General features: G+C 31.8%; 1 protein-coding gene across 1 annotated transcript in view; it reads right to left on the reverse strand.

Moving 5' to 3' along the window:
* Window positions 1-21893, reverse strand: part of LOC140057617 (uncharacterized) — a 98624-nt gene that overhangs the window by 63380 nt on the left and 13351 nt on the right. Inside the window, exons 7-11 of the mRNA XM_072103334.1 lie at window positions 12455-12571; window positions 10030-10155; window positions 4329-4460; window positions 3939-4052; window positions 3407-3532 (exon numbers count right to left, since the gene is read on the reverse strand). Coding sequence (XP_071959435.1) covers window positions 3407-3532; window positions 3939-4052; window positions 4329-4460; window positions 10030-10155; window positions 12455-12571 — 615 coding nt within the window. The remainder of the gene's footprint in view (window positions 1-3406; window positions 3533-3938; window positions 4053-4328; window positions 4461-10029; window positions 10156-12454; window positions 12572-21893) is intronic.

Consider the following 21893-nt stretch of genomic DNA (forward strand, 5'->3'; position numbering starts at 1 on the left):
GAGAGGGTGAAGATAACATATTTTCTACTGAAGCATGACAATTTGTTGGAAAAAAGTATTGATTTATTGCCACTTTCAAGTTGTGCTGTAATTTAAAAAATTAATTAGAGTATTAAACAGACTTTTTTTTCCCTGAATACTCTGGCTCTCTACTTTTCAAGACGTATCTGCGACATTAAATTAAACTTAAACACTAACTTAATTATTTCTAACATCATCAACATAACTGCCTCCGGAATGAAAACACCGGTATTATGAACGGGACTAGAATGCTTGGCTAGTTAACAAGATGATCTTATTTCATAATACTCTTCTAAGCCTTGGAGGAAAGTGAAAGAGAAAGTTTACATTACAAGCTAAACTGTAACATGAAACACACTCCCAGTATAAAAGTTCATCAAACATATGGTAAAGATACTTTCAGTTAAAATAGAAATCTTAAAAGTTGAAATAGGTTTGAAAATCCTAAAAAAAAAACCAGACACCTGTATTTGAGGTCTTAGAAAGCCCGCACATTGGAAACACGGCTGGTGTTTCAGGTTTGTCAATGGTTACTCATAGATTCTTTTATAGTATTTTTTGTTATGTTTAATTTACTTATAACTAGATTTTGTCAATAAATAATCTTTGAAAGATCGCATTGGAAAAACAGGTGTTGTGTCCGAGGTTTGTAAATAGTTACTCATAAATTCTTTTATATTATTTTATTTTAATGTTTAATTTACATATAACTAGCTTTCATGAATAAATAAGCATTGAAAGGCTGCATTGGGGACTTGGGTTGTGTGTAAATGGTTACTCATCAATTCTTCTATATTAAGTTTTTTATGTTTAATTTACTTATACTACCGTTCATATATATATATATAAATAATTTATTAATCCAGTGTAAGAGGATAGATGACGAAAATTGTAAAAATCATATGTTTATCATTTTATAGGTGGTAATATTATATAATTTGATGTGTATAATATTGATACCGAAATATCTAAAGTAAGTACATAAACTGTTCTCAGAAATGAATGTATGTGATTGTATGGCCATGAACAAAACTACATGTAAATTTGATATCAGCACCTGCTATCATTCAACCCACTCTTTCCTGCTATTCTATTCTATATCAATATAAAAATGTATATTTAAACATTGTTTTAAAAAGTAGTTTTCAAAAAACAGTAAAAAAAATAACTGGGGAACGGAAAAGGAGACCAAGCTAATGAAATTGGCGTTTTTTGCATTCACTTTTTGTGAACATTTTGATGGTAGTTGACAGCAAACCATTTTTGTGCATATAAAAACATAGAATTCATCTTGGACCACATAATTGTACCATATTTTAAATATTTAAAAACATATTTTTAAAATTGTTAAAGAAAGAAAACGATAGTTCCAAGACATTGACATTTTAATATTGCAAAAATTAAATGTACTACGGAGATAAAACAGGGTCAATACCCTCAACCAAAAATTACATCTTTCAATTGCTTTATACTTCAATGGGTGATTTGAAAATGAATTAATGATTGATAGGTTGACTGACTGACAGAATCTATTAAATAATTTCTTATAAAAGATTGTCAAACATCCAAATATGTGTCATTAGTAGCCTATTTTACATTCTATGTTGGTGATTTAAAAGCAAGTGTAGTGTACTGTAGATTCTTATGTAGTTGTAGACTTCCTAAATCATTCTTATTCTCTATTATGGTATTTATCAGTTTATCAGTTAGCTATGTTGGTAGTAATAAAAGTTACTATAGTATTATACTATCACTACAGTTAGCCATTTTTAGCCCAAGATTCGTGGCTTCCATAACAAGGTGTTTGAACTGGTAGGGTTGTTCAGCTCATTGATTAATGACAGGGGCTGAAATGGACCATAACTCTTTTCGAAAATGCACTCGGTTTTTTAAAGCGCACACAGGCAGAAGTGTACAAGGGACAGTGGAACAAGACACGACTTGTTCTACAGTACCACCAACAATATGGCATTGAACCTATGCTGATATTATGGCTTGGTCACTCAATATAGTATCCCTAAGGTCCTGTTTCTGCTGCAAAAAATAACTGGTTAATAATTATTCTTTGGAGCAGAAACACGACAAATTTTTCAGTGTTAGAACTCCTGTTAACTGGTTATTGCTGTGCAACTTTCAGTTGCAACGAAAAATAATGGTTGTTTGATTAACAGCCGCTGAAATTGTATTTTAAATCTATTCTGAAATAAACGGTCTATTCGACGCTATGCAGCAGAAACAGACCCTAAAGACACTCTTCTGATGTAATGGATCTGTTTGACATCAAAATATGTTATGCCTATAGAGTCATTTTGCCAAAGAAATTGTTCCACAACAAATTCCAAATATCTTTTTTACTGATTTTTATACCGATTGTTCTATAAAAAATTAGGAAATAAAGGAAGGGTTTTGATGAGTCAATAGGTCAGTGGGGGAAAAGGCGAGAGATTAAACAGAGACAAATTGGAGACATAACAACATGTAAAGGTTTACATAGCATACAACTGTTTCTTGTCCTACAATTCAGTAGGTTAGGGAGTTCTTTTCCCCTGAAGGCTCAGCCATTGGATGTCCATTGAGACAGCTAATGCATTCGTCATGAAAATGAAAGTAATAAAGTTGTATTACAATTTCAAGACAGAGATAAAAGACTACAGATGCTGAATGTTGCTATATAACATACTGGGTAACCTATTTGAAAGTTATACTAATATCTAAATTTGTTTCTACAATCAAACATTTTTTGGGCTAGTAGCAAAATGGCAAGTAGGCTAGTAATCTACAGCTCACTTGTCCAGATTGAATACTGCAGCCTAAACATATCCTGTAAACTCACTGCAATAGGCTAAAAAAAAGTAGGAAAATGATTTAAATCTAAATATAAAATGACTAAATTCGGCTAGACATTCAATAGGTTACATATGTTTTTGATCAAATTATACTTCACATCAAATTTGCAAATATGGCTATTCTTGGCAACCAGCTTTACAAACTTTATATAAATTATTCCCATTTGAGATAAATTTATATTTACATAAACCATTTGTTAAACTTAATTTAACCATGAAAATTAAAATCAAATTAATATCTATATTAAATTTCCTAAATGAGGTAAAATAAGACAAATTGGGAAACAATTTATTACCGTAATTATCTAAAATTAGGTTGTAGGAAAAAATGTTTTTTTCTACTTTTAAATTTAGAATATGCACACAGCAGGAGCAAATCTTTAAACTGAGGAGAACTAACATATAATATTCATAATAATTTCATAATAATCATAATTCCATTTTATCAGTAAAAAGGTGGAGGAGGGGGAGTGTGTGACCCTGTCACTTCTCTCTGGATTCACCCCTGGTACCCTTATCTTATCCAAATTTTGCCTTACCCTGGCATGTCCTGCCGTCTGAGGCTAGTTGAAATCCATAACCACATGAGCAGAAGTAGCTGCCTTCTGTATTCAGACAAGTTCCAGTGCATCCTCCTTTACCCACAGTCGCACATTCATCAATATCTAAGGAAAAACAGAGTAATTCCTCTAGTTATTATTATTTATTCAGGAAAGAAAAGTTTAATACAAAGCAAAACAAAATGAACATGAATATAAATATATAATTTTTTTTTTGAAGTATCTATTGATTAAAATAAATTCAGAACAATTAAAACATGCATGTCATTAAATCAATAAAGAATCTAGTACATATTTTGAAACATGAAGGGGGATTACCCTGGTGTACAAGTTCATATCAAGTCTCTGTCACATACTGCATAGCGAGAGATGGGTGTATTTTCCCAAGATTTACTACCTATTACGAAGCACCCTATACAATGACCCCACTTGGTAACAAGACCAAAAAACATAAACATTTATTGGTCTTACCCTTGAGAAAGAACCCAATAAAACGTATGGTGAAACCTACCAACACATCTTGATCCTTGATTGGTGAACCCCTGTCCGCATGAGCAACTAAATGAGCCAATAGTATTCACACATCTTCCTGAGCAACGATTGCCTTGCTCGCATTCATTAATATCTATTAGTAAAATAACAAAAAGAGATACAAATTAGGTAAAATCCTAAAGCTCTGTCTACACTATCAAATTTTATGGGACAAAAAAATGTGATCTGCCCATGGACATGACAATGTCATATCACTACCATATTTAGAAATATCACTACCATATTTGGGCACATCACACTTTTTTGTCAAACTAGTTTGATAGATAGAGCTTTAGAAACTCGGTGCAACACTATCATATAATAAGACTCTGATATCCCAACCACTACAAAGTTTAGATGAAGACTCTACCTGCACATGTGCTTCCATCTTCCATTAGCTGAAACCCAGTGCGACATAGACACTGAAAACTACCGTGTGTATTCCTACAGTTGTGATGACATGGTGGTTGTTGGCCATTGGTATTCTGGCACTCATCAATATCTTGAATAAATAAATATTAAAACATAAATACTGTATATCCTATAGAATCTCCCCCTCTAGAACACAAAATTAGGCCGACTTTGTGGGGTGGGACATATACCTGATGAAACTCTCTGGTTCAGAAAAAAAAATAATTGGTATAAGTATTTCTTGTAAAACTCATCTGAACTGGCTAGAGAGAGGACTACATCCAGACCAACAGTCAATACTGGGACTATATATAAATAAACATATTTTATAGTTCTAGTTTCTTAATAACTTTATGAAATTTCAAAATCAACAAGTTTTGTTATTATTTTGTTATTTCCATAATTCATTAAAATGTTCAGGTACAGTATTAACATGTAGGTAAACAAAAATAGTAACTCTGGACAGTTTAAACTTTCTCTATGCTTGTAAATTCATATGGTATGCAGTAATAAACATCAAATTTCAGTAAAAAATATGTGAAATTTCATTTTGAACAAGTTGTGCCGGTTTAGCTGTGACTGTTAGCAGACGGAAGTTTGAGGCAAGATAACAACACTAACTGGGGATTAACATCTGTCTCACAAGTCTTTTCAAATTATTCATCTTTAAATCCAAAAGACTAATTTCAATCTCGTCTGTCTGACATTCCATGTGTGTATCATGTTTATAATAATTTGAATCCAAAGGCAAATTACTATTAAAAAAAATGACAATGCTGTGAGTATCAGTGGCTGAATGTCAATGGTAGAACAGTACAAATAAAATAAACACTGAAAAAATAAAAATGCTGTGGGTACAAGGTATCTGTGGCTGGATGTCAATGGTAGTACAAATAAAATAAGCACTGAAAAAATGACAATGTTGAGGGTATCAGTGGCTGGATGTTAATGGTAATACAAATAAAATAAGCACTGAAAAAATGACAATGTTGAGGGTATCTGTGGCTGGATGTCAATGGTAGTACAAATAAAATAAGCACTGAAAAAATGACAATGTTGAGGGTATCAGTGGCTGGATGTTAATGGTAGTACAAATAAAATAAGCACTGAAAAAATGACAATGTTGAGGGTATCAGTGGCTGGATGTTAATGGTAATACAAATAAAATAAGCACTGAAAAAATGACAATGTTGAGGGTATCTGTGGCTGGATGTCAATGGTAGTACAAATAAAATAAGCACTGAAAAAATGACAATGTTGAGGGTATCAGTGGCTGGATGTTAATGGTAATACTAATAAAATAAGTACTGAAAAAATGACAATACTGTGGGTATCAGTGGCTGGATGTCAATGGTAGTACAAATAAAATAAGCACTGAAAAAATGACAATGCTGTGAGTATTAGTGGCTGGATGTCAATGGTAGTACAAATAAAATAAGCACTGAAAAAATGACAATGCTGTGAGTATTAGTGGCTGGATCTCAATGGTAGTACAAATAAAATAAGCACTGAAAAAATGACAATACTGTGGGTATCAGTGGCTGGATGTCAATGGTAGTACAAATAAAATAAGCATTGAAAAAATGACAATGCTGTGAGTATTAGTGGCTGGATCTCAATGGTAGTACAAATAAAATAAGCACTGAAAAAATGACAATACTGTGGGTATCAGTGGCTGGAGATGTCAATGTAGATACAAATAAAATAAGCAAAAAGCCTAAATCAAAATGGTAAAGTAAAACAGTCTGAAAGAAAGTGCCAAGCTCTCGGAATAACACTAATGCTTACATTACAATAATTACTTGTAATATTTTTTAAATATACAATATTGTTAAAGGGTTTGCATGGTTAATAAACACTAGTAAAGTCGGGTTTGTGGTACACCATGTGTTTGTTAAATAGGAAGTAAAGTGTGGTTGAGAAGTCTCGACGTTTCGGTTGTTAATGTACGATACAACCATTTCTTGAGTGTTATTGGAAACACACGGTGTACCGCAAACCCGACTTTACTTTATCATATAACAAATTCAAGTTTAACAGTTTAAGCTGTTTCTATCATTCTTGTTTGTCTGACACTCCACATATCTATAACATGTTTTTAAATATTTTTTTTGAATTTATATTAAATATTTCAAGTAAAGAGCGTTAAAGTTGTAAAGTTTGTCTAAAATTTAGCAGAAAGATCTAGAGGAACATTTTTATGTTTGATTTGTAAGAATGTGAAAGTTAGCAAAATAATTTAAATCATTCAAATCTAGTTTTATCTGCTGCATCCAACATAGAAACAGGATGTAATCAATACGAAAATATTATACATTTCTAGATTATTTATAGTGAAAAGAAAAACACATAGCAAAATGTTATGTGAGTAGATATGTAGGCCTAGTCATGGGACCCAGGGGGTATGTAAACTTAGCAGGGAGGGGTAAACAGTTATAAAAGGAAGATGCATATATTAGAATAATTTGATATATGAAGTTGGATGATTATGTTTTGCTTTGGAGACCCACTTGATAGTTTGATTTAGTTCGCTGTTGGGAATCCTGTCTCTCTCTATTGTTTGTTATTTTTTGTTATAAGTATGTGAGACGAAATAAATGAAATGAAATGAAATGGGACATTCATTGCATATAAAATGTTAACATAAAAAATAATAAGTTTATCAATAATATTTATAAAATTCCTTTAGTTCTAAAATGTATAATTTTATTGTTTTTGATGTTTAATGAATAAATAAATAAATCTACAATATATTTTTTTTTTAAACATTCAGGCAAGACATTAATTAAATAGTAAGGATTAAATTGCTGTAGTCAGAATATAGCCAGGATGGAAACAAATGCATTTCATTTATTGACCATGTAATAAATTACCATTCCCTAACATATAGAGTAACATAGTATTTACATGAACATTCTAGAATTAGATGTTTTGATTTAAGAAACCATGTATAATTAATAAGAACAATCAAGAACATTCCAGAAGTGCTATTAATAGAAACTATAATCATAATGAGAAGTATAAGGAATGATCTAGAAGGTTATGAACTTATTGTATATAAGGAGAAGTATGACAATTGTAAGTGGGAGAAGGATTTTGATTGAAGCATTTATTTTGAAGAAGGTTGTTGGATTAGAGGTTGGATGTTATATTGTAAAGTCATTGTGAAGCTGTTGTTTAAAGTGCTTACTGGATTGTTAAAAGTTGAAGTTGATTGAAATTAAAGCTTTGTTTTTGAGTTATTTTACAACTTTGTGGATTTTGTGTGTATACTTTTATGTCACAAGGGAGTTCCTAAAGTATTTTCAACCGCTCGGAAACATACGTAAGAGGAGTTCGTGACAACCAATAAACAATGCGGGTAAAACTAAAAGTAAAAAAATGTGTTACAAAATAGGGAGATGAACAAGGACTGATAAAGTAAACAAGACTACTATCGTTTTTAGGGTCCCATATGTTGAATTCTTTGTTCATCCATTGCCCTAGATAGAAAAAGATCAAATGTACTATTATGTTAGCCCTACATGGGTGAGATAGCAGGTTGCAGTATGTTCTCATAAGTCAGTTTTCTATTGTTAATGGTAGAAATTTATTATTTTCAGTATTAAACAGGCAGGAAGGCTATTTTTAGTTATACGACTATAATTCCTTTTTTTTTCAAATAACAATTTCAAGAAAAGCAAATATGTCTGATAAGGTATCGTTGAGCTGCCAGGCAACAATTAAAAAACTGATGCCTTTGGTTTAATAACAATTTAAATATAAATCTGTCAGTGACAGATAGTCCTATGTTAAAGCCTTAGACTCTATAAATACCAACACAAGCAGACAAAACATATCTTTAAATCCCATCTAATTCACAGTAGACCTATTAGCATCTAAATTCCTGACGCCTTTGGCATAAGAGTAAGCATATAGGGCTTGTACTTAGTAATCTTTTAAATATATTTTGCTACTTTTTAAGAACAGAATTGATATTGTAGCTTGTGTGTGTGTGATTACCAATTTGTGACTCCAACAAAATAATAATAAAAACATTTATATTTTAGTTAAAAATAAATTTTTCAACAATTTTTTGTCTTCTTTATTAAACAAAAACAACTCATAGGTGGTATAAGTGCGCTTAGGATGTTAGACTGAAAAGACGGTAGTTTAGCAGACTGTGACGGTTACATAGCACATATGGAATACACGTTCCACTCGTCATGGTCTTTACCATGTCTTCGTCTACCACCCAAAAAAACGAAATCTCGTAAGTAGATAACTGGAAGGAGCTTGTGATACAAATAACACTCCGGGGAAACTTCAGAAAAATGTTAATCAATTGCTATGTTTGCTGCTATGTTGAAAAAAAATATCTGATAATAAATTTCACACATGTACGTTAATCTTTATCATGTACTTATGCTTCAACTTTTATGAAGAGATACACTATGACAGCATATCAAAATTAATTATATTTTTCAGTCTGAAAAGTTTTTAATTTAACATAGACTTTAATATAATCATTTTCAGTCTAAGAAATTAGAAATGACATAATTTATATCATTGAAAATAAAAACGTCAATCAAAATTAGCTTCCAATTTAAATGAATCTTTCTCTTTCGCTTCCTGGGGAGGGAGAAGATGTTGAAATGTGAAATTTATTTCTGAGATAAGCTGTCGGAAATGAGTCTTCAGTAAGTCACAGGCTACATATTTTGGTTAGGGTTTTTTTGTATCACTTTTTTTTCTAATATTAAAATTCAAATTTGTTATAAATCATTAAAAAAAACATACAAACAAAAAAGAAGTTAAAAATTTTTCCAGAAAAAAATATTTAATATGAGAAATTTTATTTATAAAAAAAATTATTATGAAGTATTACAAACAAGATGTCGTAAATGAGCCTTCAGTAAGTCACCAATGTACATATTCTGGTTGGTTTTTTTTTAAATATCACTTTGATTTCTAATATTAAAATTTTAATTTGTTGTAAATCACAAAATAAATACAAACAAAAAAAAGGAAGTTTAAAATTTCGGATTCCAGAAAAAAATATTTAATATGAGAAATTTTATTTATAAAAAAGTAAGTATTATAAACAAAAATAAAAATGTTATGCAATTGTCCATAATTTGATTATTTGTGATAACCTTATTGCTACATTTCCTATTTCCAAATGCTCCCTCGTTTTAACAAAGCTGAAATAATGAAGGAAATTAATTTATACCTGTAAGGCTCATTTGTTTACGCTAAAATATTTTTTCTTTAAAAAAATCCTCTACAGAAAGTAAATAATAAAAACGATATTCTAGATTTATTATGGAGTGGCTAATGTTGTGAAACCTAAAGAGCTGTACATATTATTACTCCAGCAATTTTTAGGAGCGAACAGAAAATGTACAGAAAAATACTCCCATAATGCAGCTAGTAATCAGAGCAAAGTGGTGTCTTGACCTTACCAGGTACCCATTTGTACCCCTGGGTGGAGAGAGGCAACAAAACTAAAGTGTCTTGCCCAAGGATACAAAAGCATTGGGACGAGCATTGGATTGGAACCCACGATATGATGATCAATGTTCTAACGTTCAACACACTGCATGCACCACACACCCTCACATCCTGTTAACATGTATAAACATTTTTTGGCCTAAAATGATATATATCAAATAATTTACCAATGCATGATTTTCCATTAGGATGAAGATAGAATCCAGGCCTGCATTGGCAACGGTAGCTACCAACTGTATTCGTACAAATGTGATGACATAATCGAAAATCATTGCGTGAACATTCATTCTCATCTACAAAATTTAAAAAAAAATCATTAATATTATATGATACATGGATACCAAAATGTTGCATAGAGAATACATACATACATCTTTTTTTGTATGAACTGTTTGGACACATTTTATTTTGATGTTTAGATTTAAGCCTAGACTCCCTTCCCACCCTTTATATGATTATATTTAGGCGTTTGGTTTAATACATTTAGGTTGGCCCAAAACATTTTTTTAACCAGATGTGGGCCACTTAAAAAAAAAAAATGGAAATGGTGCCTTTGGTTTCTATAATATAAAATAAATATTTTTGGTTGGGAGATTTTTCACGCTGCTGCTCTAGCCCGCTACGTCCCATTAGAACTACTCAATCAGAAGCTAAAGCAAGCAGCAGTTATAGTTCTAAGGACGACAGTTTTGCGAAAATGGAAACTTCACTACTATTTAATCCAGCTGCTACAGTAGACCCAAAAAACGTCTGGGAAAAGAGTCTATTAGGACATGTCATGCTAAAATTACAAATCCAAAGCATTTCTGGTATATTCACTGTCAGATATTCATTGAATTATTATCGAAACAGTCCATTAAAGTTTGTGTTTGTAATAGGATACTTCACACTTGAAATATCTAGGGTGCTGAAGTTACCCCCAGACTTGACCTTAGCAATAAAATTAACTAAAGTGACAGAAATTGAGTATTCACTTCTGTAACAAAAAAATAATATTTATTCACATATAAAAAGAGAAAAGAAACCCAAAAACCATTGTCTGACAGACAATTTAAGTATTTGTTGCTTTAAATTACATTTTTTTCAGGTAAAATAACTACCGTATATTTCGGTGTATAAGTCGCACTTTTGACACGCAAATTTGACCTCTAAATTAAGGGTGCGTCTTATACACCGAACATAAATGCCTCACCACACAGATTGTACATAGGCCTAGGTAGGCTATCGTCACCTCGTTTGCTAGGCCTAGCTACAGTAACTAACTAACGTAACGGCAACCTGCTTCTGCCTAGGCCTAGTTTTCAAGTCATTTTAGCATGATGTTATACTAAATATGATGAAAAGATTTGTTCATTATGGCGCTCCGATAAAATTTCATTTGTAAACGTTTACGTCGTACGATTGGAATAGTATTTATTTATACAGAGTTATACGCACGATCGCCGTACCCCAAGCGCAAGCCCTTCTTTTGGTGGCACATGGTGTACGGTATTCGACTAGTATATTCTCCAGGTGATTATAGCATGGACCTAGCGTACACACTTCTCGGATACATAGATACTAATCGAATACGATTGTCCGTGAAAACGTGCGCCCTCTCGAAATGATCGAGCGAGGCTAGCCCACACACGTGCGTGTTACACACACGGTCGTGTTACACACACGGTCATGAACTCGATGTTGCGGCGAAACTCATGAATAACAAGTTAGAAAGAACTTGTTGAGGCTGGGCGCGGTCGAGCCTAGGTAAGAAAAAACCTAAATAAAGGACGCCGTTGTAGATATAACAAAATATATTATTACAATAATATTGATTACAATTTAAAAAAACATTGTTTTGATGAAATATAAGGTGCGTCTTATACATCGACGATATAAAAAATACCGATATTTTACTCTCAGTTGGGGGTGCGTCTTATACACAGGTGCGACTTATACACCGAAATATACGGTATTATGTGACAATAAAATGATGACACATTCAAAAACATTTGAAATAAAAAATATTTTTCAATAAGCGAGCAGCGTTTTTTGTAAGAAATATTTCTTGTTATATTATGGATGTCAATTGTAGACTTTAAATTTTGTCAGTTTTATTTTTATATTGAAGGTTTTCTTATAACCTAGAATTATTTGAATATTGTAGCCTTGGTGTCAGGAAACAACTAATAATAAGCATGACACAATTAAGCTATTATAGCAAAATGATCACCAAACTTGATTAAAATAAGCATTTGTTTCAAAGAACTGACATATCAATAAAATATCTAAAAATAGCTGTTATATAATTCTAAAAATAAATATACCATATTATATTATTTATATTATATGTTGCCATAATTCTTTTAAACATTTTGCTAGGCCTACAGTAAGTTAATAATATAACTACTCTAATTATAAGAATTATTTACATTAATTAACATTAACCAACCTCAGCCCTTTCTGTATTTACGATTTTAGTATTTAAAGATGTTAGATGCGTCTAAGTATTTAGGATTAGGCGAGTGTGGTAATATCGTGTATAGCATTGCGTGTGTTACTGTTTGTGTGTGGTATTTAGTAGGACCCATATAATCTGTTTGATAATCTTACCAACACACTTCTGTTTGTCCGATGACAACACAAAGCCTTTCCTACATTCACATTTATATCCACCTTCCGCGTTGACACAATCATGTTCACAGTTGGAACTACCACATTCATCCACATCTGAAAGAAAAAATATAAACATCCATTTTTAGATCTAAACTCAGCAAATCGGACAAAACTTAAACTGTAAACAGAATTAATGTATACATATTTCATTGACTGCTCTATACTTTAACTAATCAATTCAATGCATCCATCTTGAATCATTGTCGAGGGGGTAAGCTGGGAAGTTAAGTCAAAAGGAGTGGAGTTATGGCTTTGTGGTTATGATGCTTGGCTACCAATTCAAGGGTCCTGGGTTCAAGCCCTGTCATAGTTCAGGATATTTTCTAATGACAAATTACAACTTCACTCCCAAGGCTTTATTTATGTAGAGCATCTTGTGTATGTTTGTCTTGTGAACAGGATTGCACCTTTAAGAAGGATAGTGAATGAATTTGCTTATGGTTATCTTTGGCAATTTGCGTAAATATATAATAAAAATAAAAAAATAAAAATAAAAAAAGGCAGAATTAGTACTAATTTTATGTAAAATAAAATCATAATAAAATTAGATTACTTTTATAAATGCTTTGATAAAACAACTTTCTCATCCTATGCAAATATTAATACCTATGATATACAATAAATTGAAACCAAGTACAAGATATAGACAATTGGATGATTCCATTTCTGTTCTGCTGATAAAAAAAATGGTTTTGTAAAAAAATATCTCCAGTTGTTTGTGAGTAAGATACACCTGTCCTTTTGAGGGTGACTCATGGTAAAGTGGAGGGGCATTTCCTTAACATGCCAACTACAAGTTTTTTTTTTTGGACAATGTTTTTTCTCATAAACCTTCTGTGCCACTTATTATATTAATGCTAAAACCAAACTGTATATCAGTACTTAAGACTCCTAGTAGTACCATATAAAGCAATTATGAAAATGTTGTGAAAAGAAGGGCAACATGAATTCAGAATATTCCCAATTTCAAAAAACTTATCAATTGAAATAGCATTTCAAATACGCTGTACCTAATTTGACTCTTTCAGCTAACATTAGCTCAAATGTTTTTAAAATGCTATTTTATTATGGTTGATGAATATTTAATTTACATACCAGATGTAAAGTAAATGGGGGTTGCATTTTAAATAGAAAAAAAAGATAAATCTACGGTAATGATATTTTTCATTAAAAAAACTGTTTCATACTTTTCAGAAATTATAATACCCAATTTTAAAACTTTATTAATTGAAATATACTTTTCAAATATGCTGCACCTAATTTGACATTCAGTTAACATTAGCTCAAAATGTTTTATAAAAAAAATGCTACTTTTTTATTATGGTTTATGAATTTGATTTACACACCAGATGTAAAGTAAATAGGGGTTGCAGTTTAAACTGGTCCCACCTAAATCATGAATACCTGAGAGGGTACTATAAAGCCAGCTGATTACCTGTGAATTATTACCTAATGCTAGTGTAATTGACATGGGAATTTTGATATTCCATAAAAGTATTTTTAGAAAGGTGGATAGTTGAAAGGAACAAGATAGGCAAATGGAAAGAATGGATAGATAGATAAATAGATAAATGAATAGGACAATAGATCAGGAAAAAATTCACTGAGAGCAAACTAGTAAATTGCTAGTAGATTTTTATCTAGTTCGAAATACAACATATATATACAATATCCTATTGTATAATCCCACCACTAGAACACAAAATTCGGCCAACTTTGGGGTGGGACTATATACAATACCCTGGTTCAGAAAAAAAGATTGGTAAGCATTTTTTGTAAAAAGTCATCTGAACTAGCCTGAAGAGGCCTACATCCAGACCAAAAGTCAATACTGGGACTAATACCCAGGGATATATGCCTGTTTGTGAAATCAGACATAAAGTAGGGGTGGGATTAGATCAGAAGTGGGATTATACCTGAGGATATACAGAATATGTAATAATATAATACAATAATATTAATATCTTAACTAAATGTTTTGGAGGTTGTTTGTGTCGCAATGGTATAGACTTGATTTGCAAATTCTTTAAAATCAAATTCAACTTTTTTCTGCTACTCTAAATGTTTTTCCCAAAAGTTTTCTAGTGGATAAAAAATAACCCTGACACTGTAGATGGAAAAAGGGATAACTAAAAGAAAGAACAGATGAAGCAATAGATAGATGGATACATAAATGGAATGCATAGACATGTCACACAGATGACATGCATCTTTAAGTTAATTTTACATAATAGAATATGGTAATAGCATTAGCTCTATATCAAATGAATGGACACATTTTTGACAACTATGTTTTAATGTGACACACGACTAGAACCCTGTGTACATGTTCAAAGTTTATTCACCCAGTCATGACCCCTTCTTGTTGTCAGTTACAAAGTAAAAGTTGTATTTTACAATCACATTTTTTGACTGGCAACTCACATCTTCCGAGTTCTTCTGACAATAATTTGACTCGATTAAAGCATGGAGGTTTCCTCCATGATTAAAGTTACTCTGGTTCATATTGTATCTTTGCATAATGTATCTATGCACACTTGAATAGTTGCGGTAAGGTACCTACGTCCTACTTTTTTAGGATATGCTTATCAATTCATTTAATTCATGCAGTGACTTCAATTTTAGCACTTCCACATGATGATTTCCTTCATTATGGTAATGATACCCTTAAGGAGATGACACCAATAACAACAACCAACACAGCTCAATAATGAACTACAGTAGAATCTCGATTAAAGAGGAGACCCCTTTGGGACCCAACAAAGAAATGTCCTGCAGGAGGAGTTATATTATAAGTTAGTTGTTTTGGAACCTTGATTAAATATGGGACACCCATGGAAAACAACAAGGGATTGTCCTGAATGAGGAGTTATATTATAAAGTTAGTTGTTTTAGTTGTTTGTTTGTTGGTTGTACATTAAACAACGTGTTGGTGCGTGTCAATTGTTTGTTTTTTTTAGGTTCCACTAACTGCACAGTGAATTGTCTAATTTGGTAGTTTTTGGAAACCATCAAAACTTTGAAACACTAAAGCAATCATGGATACTACATCAAAATAATTGTTTAAAAAATAATACTAAATAGTGTTTACTCTTCAGTACCCTACCTCATTATACACATAGACGGAAGTATTACAAATTTGTCTTCATCAGAAATTAAATTGATTTCCAGGAATACTTTGCCTTAGACAGATCAGATTACAATTAGAAGATATGCTATAAAATTTGTTGACAACTCATTTCTTTACACCAGATATTTATAGTACTGTAGATGATTCATAATAATTCTTAGGTATCCAAAAGAGCGCACAGACTTTTAAATAAAAATTGACCAATCATAAGCGACAGTTTGAATAATCCATTGCTTTTGATTGGTCAATTCGCTTGCGTTACAGTCAGGTCTCAGTAGCATAACATATGTGGCAAAGGCAGCTGGTTTAGGGGGCCCTCCAACGTTGTTTAGTTGCATTGGACTGCTCCTGCCCCTGGGGTTATAGCCAGTCAGCACTCATGGTTGTTACGCCACTATACAGCCTACGTCCTTGCGTAGGCCGTAGAGGGAACCAAGTTTAATATGTAAAGTTGAATAGAAAAATGTAAAAAAAATATAATTTTTAGAATGTCTATGTGTGCTGCATAACGAGTCTAATTTCTTAACAGTTTATAAATGAACATTCTTTAAACAAGGTTTCAAATGAATTTATAAACAGCAACATACAAGCATGTTTTATAACATCAACAAAGGCCCCATGGTGAGCCTTAAACACTTATTAGAAGGAAGCAATCAATCGGTTCAAGAGTACTTAATATCAAACATCAAGATCAAGTGAAACAACAAAGGGAAAAGAAATCCTCCCATAAGATCAAACTGATATGCATCTCAACAAGTTAAAGTAGTACAGTGTATTTCTTTCATTTGATAACTTGTACTCAATAGACTCATTGCAGCTATGCAATGCAATACATTTTTCATTTCATTTCTCTTTATTTTGGACTGCCATATCCATAGAATAAAAAAGTACATAATATAATATACAAAAGTTTATTAAACAATCAGCAATTTACATTTAGATTGTTCCATTTTTTCTGAAATGTTGATTCAGCTAGAAAATTATCGTTTACAGAGCGCACTAGTGGTTTTAAGCAATAATTGCGTCACTGTTGCTGTAGCTGACACATCCCATCGAAAGTCTACCGCATCTAGCATGTATGACAAAACCTTTTCTTATGTTATTGTTGGTATAGTGCATGTGAGTGAGATAAATTTCTTGATTTAGCAAGATTGTCATATTTCTATCTGTATAAGAAAATTATCTATTGAAAAAAGAAAACATTACATTGTTGTCAATTCTTGAGGCCAACTCGGACAGTGTCGTACGACAAGGCCCAATAAGTCGTATCGTCGGGAGATAATTGAACATGTTTAAAGTTCTCCCGACAACCTAAAAACTACAGTCACCCAGCGCTATCTCAAGACAACTCGTCTCGTCGGGATTCAACTCAGACAGCACCAACGAGTGAAGACATTTTTTCGTAATGCCTTGTCATATGATGCTGTCTGAGTTCTCTTTTACTAAACTCTCTCAAGCCAAGACCTTTTTGCTACCACAAAAAATATGGCTTTAGTTGTGCCAAAATATTCTTTGGTTGTGCCAAAATATTCATCATACCATAAGCTGCCTCCTTACAACTTCCAAAACGATTTAAAGTCTTGAAAACAGTTTTCTAATATTTTTGGCATCCACCCTAACTTGCCAAAATCATTTACTACTTTCTAATGATTAAATTAGTAAATGAACAGTTTCCGTAGTAAAATGCAACAAAACCGTGTGACCAAAAAAAAATGCTATTACAATTGTTTTCAGCTTTTGTTTATTTGTGCATGAATGGCATCATCATGAAGTAAAGGTATTCGGCTTCTTTAGAGCCTTTATCAGATGTCATTCAAGTTATAATTATTATTTGATTCCTATCTAATTTTAATTTGGATTTGGATTTGGGTTTCGAAGCAGGACATTGACAACCACTACAAAATACAAAACTGAAATAAGGTTTAACAATCTCAGGCCACTGAACATTAAACACCACTTCTTCTACCAATAGGCCTGTTTTGAAATCTCCTCTGACACCATGTAATATACAATCAACCAATCAAATAACAAGGATATAATTTGCGTTAAAGAATAATTATTTCTATTTTCAGCAATTTATTTATGCAATAGTGTCACATGAATAAAATATTCCCACAATTGTAACCACGGATGATAGATCTGGCATGAAGCTGTTGCAACCTGATTAACAGTGCTCTCCCGTCAGTAGAGCTCTGTCTACACTATCAAATTTTATGTGACAAACAAATCTGATGTGGCAATTTATGATGTCATATCACTACCATATTTGGACATATCACTATCATATTTAGGCACATCACATTTTTTGTCAAAAACTAGTTTGATAGTGTAGACAGAGCTTAAATGACAATAAATCAAGCCTTTTGGGACAGGAAAAAGTGAATCATCATAATTCTTTCTCCAATAAATACCTAATTTATTATAATTACGCAAAGTCATGTAGAAATAGAAGTATTATTTCCACAATACATTTCACCTACATGTTTTTGTTCAAGTAATTTGCTACCGGAAAATATTTGTCCCAAAACACTAGAAAAAAACTTTTCGTCTGCCCGAAATAAATTGAAATTATCAATCGTTTATGAAATTACTGATCTTCCTTTTTGAAACTTTGTAAGTTAAATTAAGTGATAGACAGGTGCGGTTTCGCAGGACTTAATCCTTGCGTGGTGTCGAAACGAACTTGGCCAATAGAATCACTAGAGTTTAGACAATTTGTTGGTCAGCAAAAATTGCTTATCGACATTATTATTTAATAAGGTCAGTTTTAAATAACTGTACTTGCCAAGTTTTGTCTCATCTTGATAAAACAAACGATAAACAAAACACACATGATGTCATATCACTACCATATTTGGACATATCACTACCATATTTGGGCACATCACTACCATATTTGGGCACATCACACTTTTTTTTTTCCAGGGTTTTTAAATTGAAGATTACAACAGGATTACCAAGTATGCTTAGTCATTTCGAGACAATCACGATGACATTCTCTGGTTGGAAGCTGGTTTGAGGACAGCAGCAGGGCGCCAGACTTGTGATTCCTCAGGGTGTCTAGGAGCAGGTTACTTGAACCAAACCTGTATCCAGGGTGTCTGTGAGGGTCACAAAGTCATCAGAAAACACTATTGCCACTGTTACCATTTCATATAGCCTCAAGTTTATTCATAAATTTTGTTGATAGTTTTTGCAATAATATCTTCAGCCCCGTCAAAGAAAAACAATTCATATTTTGATTCAAAGACTTTAGTTTAATACTCAAGATAAAAATCTTTACAACAGTAAGGAAAATCCCTGTGGTTGGTTAGTATTGTTTCTTTTGAAATCTAAAAGACCTAGTTTCAAATCTTAGGACAGTCACAAGGCATATAAAATTATGAGAGATGAAACAAGAGTAACTTTGTGGTTGCATGGTTGCTTACAAATTCCAAAGCACTAGGTTCAAATCATGGGACTGAAAAAAATCATTTGAGTAAAATTTAACAGAATAATACTTCGTTAGCTCTGTCTAAACTATCCAATGAGTGTGATGTGCACAAATATGGTAGTGATATGACATCATCATGTCCATATATGAACACATCACATTTCTTTGTCACATACAGTTTGATAGTGTAGACAGTACTTAAATACCAAAATTAAACTTCCAACCATCGTTTAACAGAGATTCGTAAACAAATAATAGCTAAGAATAGTCATAATGCTATTCCTTTGTCTTCATGCTGTCTACCTGACAATTTATTTTATCACATTTGACAGATAATGAAATTAAACATAGTTGTTTTGAAAGACATCTGCTTGGAAAATTATCAACAGATCACTTTCAATTTAAGATTTTGTTTAATTTGGATTCTACAATTGGAAAATATTAGTGGACTATACAAATACCAGTTGGACTTCTCCTCAAGAATGAGGTGGAAAAAAACCACAAAATTCTTTTGGATTGTAATGAACATGACATAATATGCTGCAAAGACTTCTATGGATATTGGGTTACTTTAAAGAAATGTAGTTAAATTATTACTCAGTGCGCCGGATATTAACATAGAATTGGTTGATAACAGAAATAAATTCTTCTAAATGAGGTACAGTACAAGTGGGAGGGAGGGGGTAGGAATCGACCTGATGAGTGCAGGCTGGTGTTTAACTTGCAAAGAAGAGTTTACACTGCTTTTATTAGGTGCATAGATGAATCGGAGTTTATTGTTATTTAGAAAAGTTAGCAATCAGTATCTGTGACAAGAATCGTTGACGGTCACAAGTACATGTATACATTTCTTTTGAAAAAAATAAGATGTATGGTGGAGGGTTACCAACTCTGCTTGGGAACCTGGGGAACTACTTCCGTATCAAATATATTGATAAGGGAAGGAATGTAGAAGAAACATTGACTAAGATTTATACATCTAACTCGCATTTATATTAAGTAAGTCAACATACAGTACATATGAGTATTCCATTCTTCAACTTACACCTCAAAACAATGTCAGGTGATAGGCCTACACGGTAATGTCATTCACAACTGCAATTTAATTAGACTATTAACGACATGAATAACAAACTATCATAAACAATGTATCAGAAATCATTCCAACCTTTCAACAATGTGGCATGTGAAAATTGTGACAAACAGTATGTTGTCACTTTGTTGCTTAGTAACTTGTCAAAAATATGTAATATTATCCCATCATCATTCATAATGTCACATTTAATCCCTCCTAAGGGACAGTAATGGTTAAAACACAAGAGTAAAGGTAAAACAATGTATTATTCGGAAAAAATTTTAGGAACTAAAAATCAAACATTTTTTTTTTTGACAGAGGTGAAGTACATCAGGAATTGGTGAAATAGCATTTAACAAATAAAGGACATACAGCTGATTATGGCCTCTCTTCTACAAATTAAAAAGTGTCTAATAGAAATGATACTAATTTGTCCTAATTCCTTTTCATGAAAAATATATAATACCCATAATAAATACCACCCATAATCTTCGAAATATTTGTAGCGTAAAACAACCATACTCTAGGTTAACGTCTGGTCAACATTTTATCAGTATACACGGACCGAAACTATGGAACAAGCTCTGTAGAAATCACTTAGATATTGTTAACAAAAATTATAAAATACTAAAAAAATATGTAAAAAGAGACATTTTATCGAATTACAGAACTTAAAATGCTTCACTCATAAAATATATATGCATATATTATGCGTTGTGTTGGTGTGTGCGAGTATACACACATAGCCTGTTTTATATTATATGTATTCATACTTTTGCTATAATGATAGAAAGAATCCACATGTACTGGAAGTAATAAACTGAATATCTTCTTTTTTAAGAAAAAATGTATAAATAATCATGTTAGAAAAACACTATCGCTTTTTGATGATGAACAACTCTAAAATGTATATAGGAAATGTTTTTTTTTAAATTTTGTATCTATTATGTTGTGTTTATTGTTTTATGTTTTTTATGTAAAAGGATCCTGCGAAAACAGAAGTGTAAACTTCTCTATGCAGGATCCTTGCCATCATTTATGCTATGAAACTGTATTTATAAACGATGAGTAAATAAATGTGAATTGAATGAATATCTCATTCTGCAGAAAGTGTCTACCCCTACATATCTATATATAAATTAATAGAAATAATAGCCACCTCAGAGGGGGAAACACAAACACGTCCAAATTCATTTTCATAAAAAAAATTAATATCTCATTCTACAGAAAGAGCCTACCCGTAACATATCTATATAAATTACTAGAAATAATACCCATCTCAGAGGGAGAACACAAATATGTCGTAATTCATTTTCATTTTTAAAATATCATTATTTGTAATGCACTGTGTCTCATGGTTAATATTGTAACTCCTAAAGAACTATCTATGATCCTCACATTAACATCTTTTAAGAACATGGTAATTCATGTCCAGACACCATCCTCTTTATTGGACATTTCATAAAAACATCTTTAAAACATGGAAATGACATTACTTTTTTCATGGAATACTAATTTAATTTTAGTAGATAAATCAAGTTTTCAAAAATATTTTTCAATTTAAAAAAAAAAACGATTCAAATTAGTACACACCCAGCAACATAACAGAAAAACTACAAAATATTAATTTAATTTTAGTAGATAAATCAAATTTTCATAAATATTTTTCAATTTTAAAAAATTGCATAACAGAATAACTACATTGCCTTGTAAATGCCTTATAAACATGTGCCGCTGA

This window comes from Antedon mediterranea, chromosome 8 (assembly GCF_964355755.1).
Source record: "Antedon mediterranea chromosome 8, ecAntMedi1.1, whole genome shotgun sequence".
In the NCBI taxonomy this organism is placed as follows: domain Eukaryota; kingdom Metazoa; phylum Echinodermata; class Crinoidea; order Comatulida; family Antedonidae; genus Antedon; species Antedon mediterranea.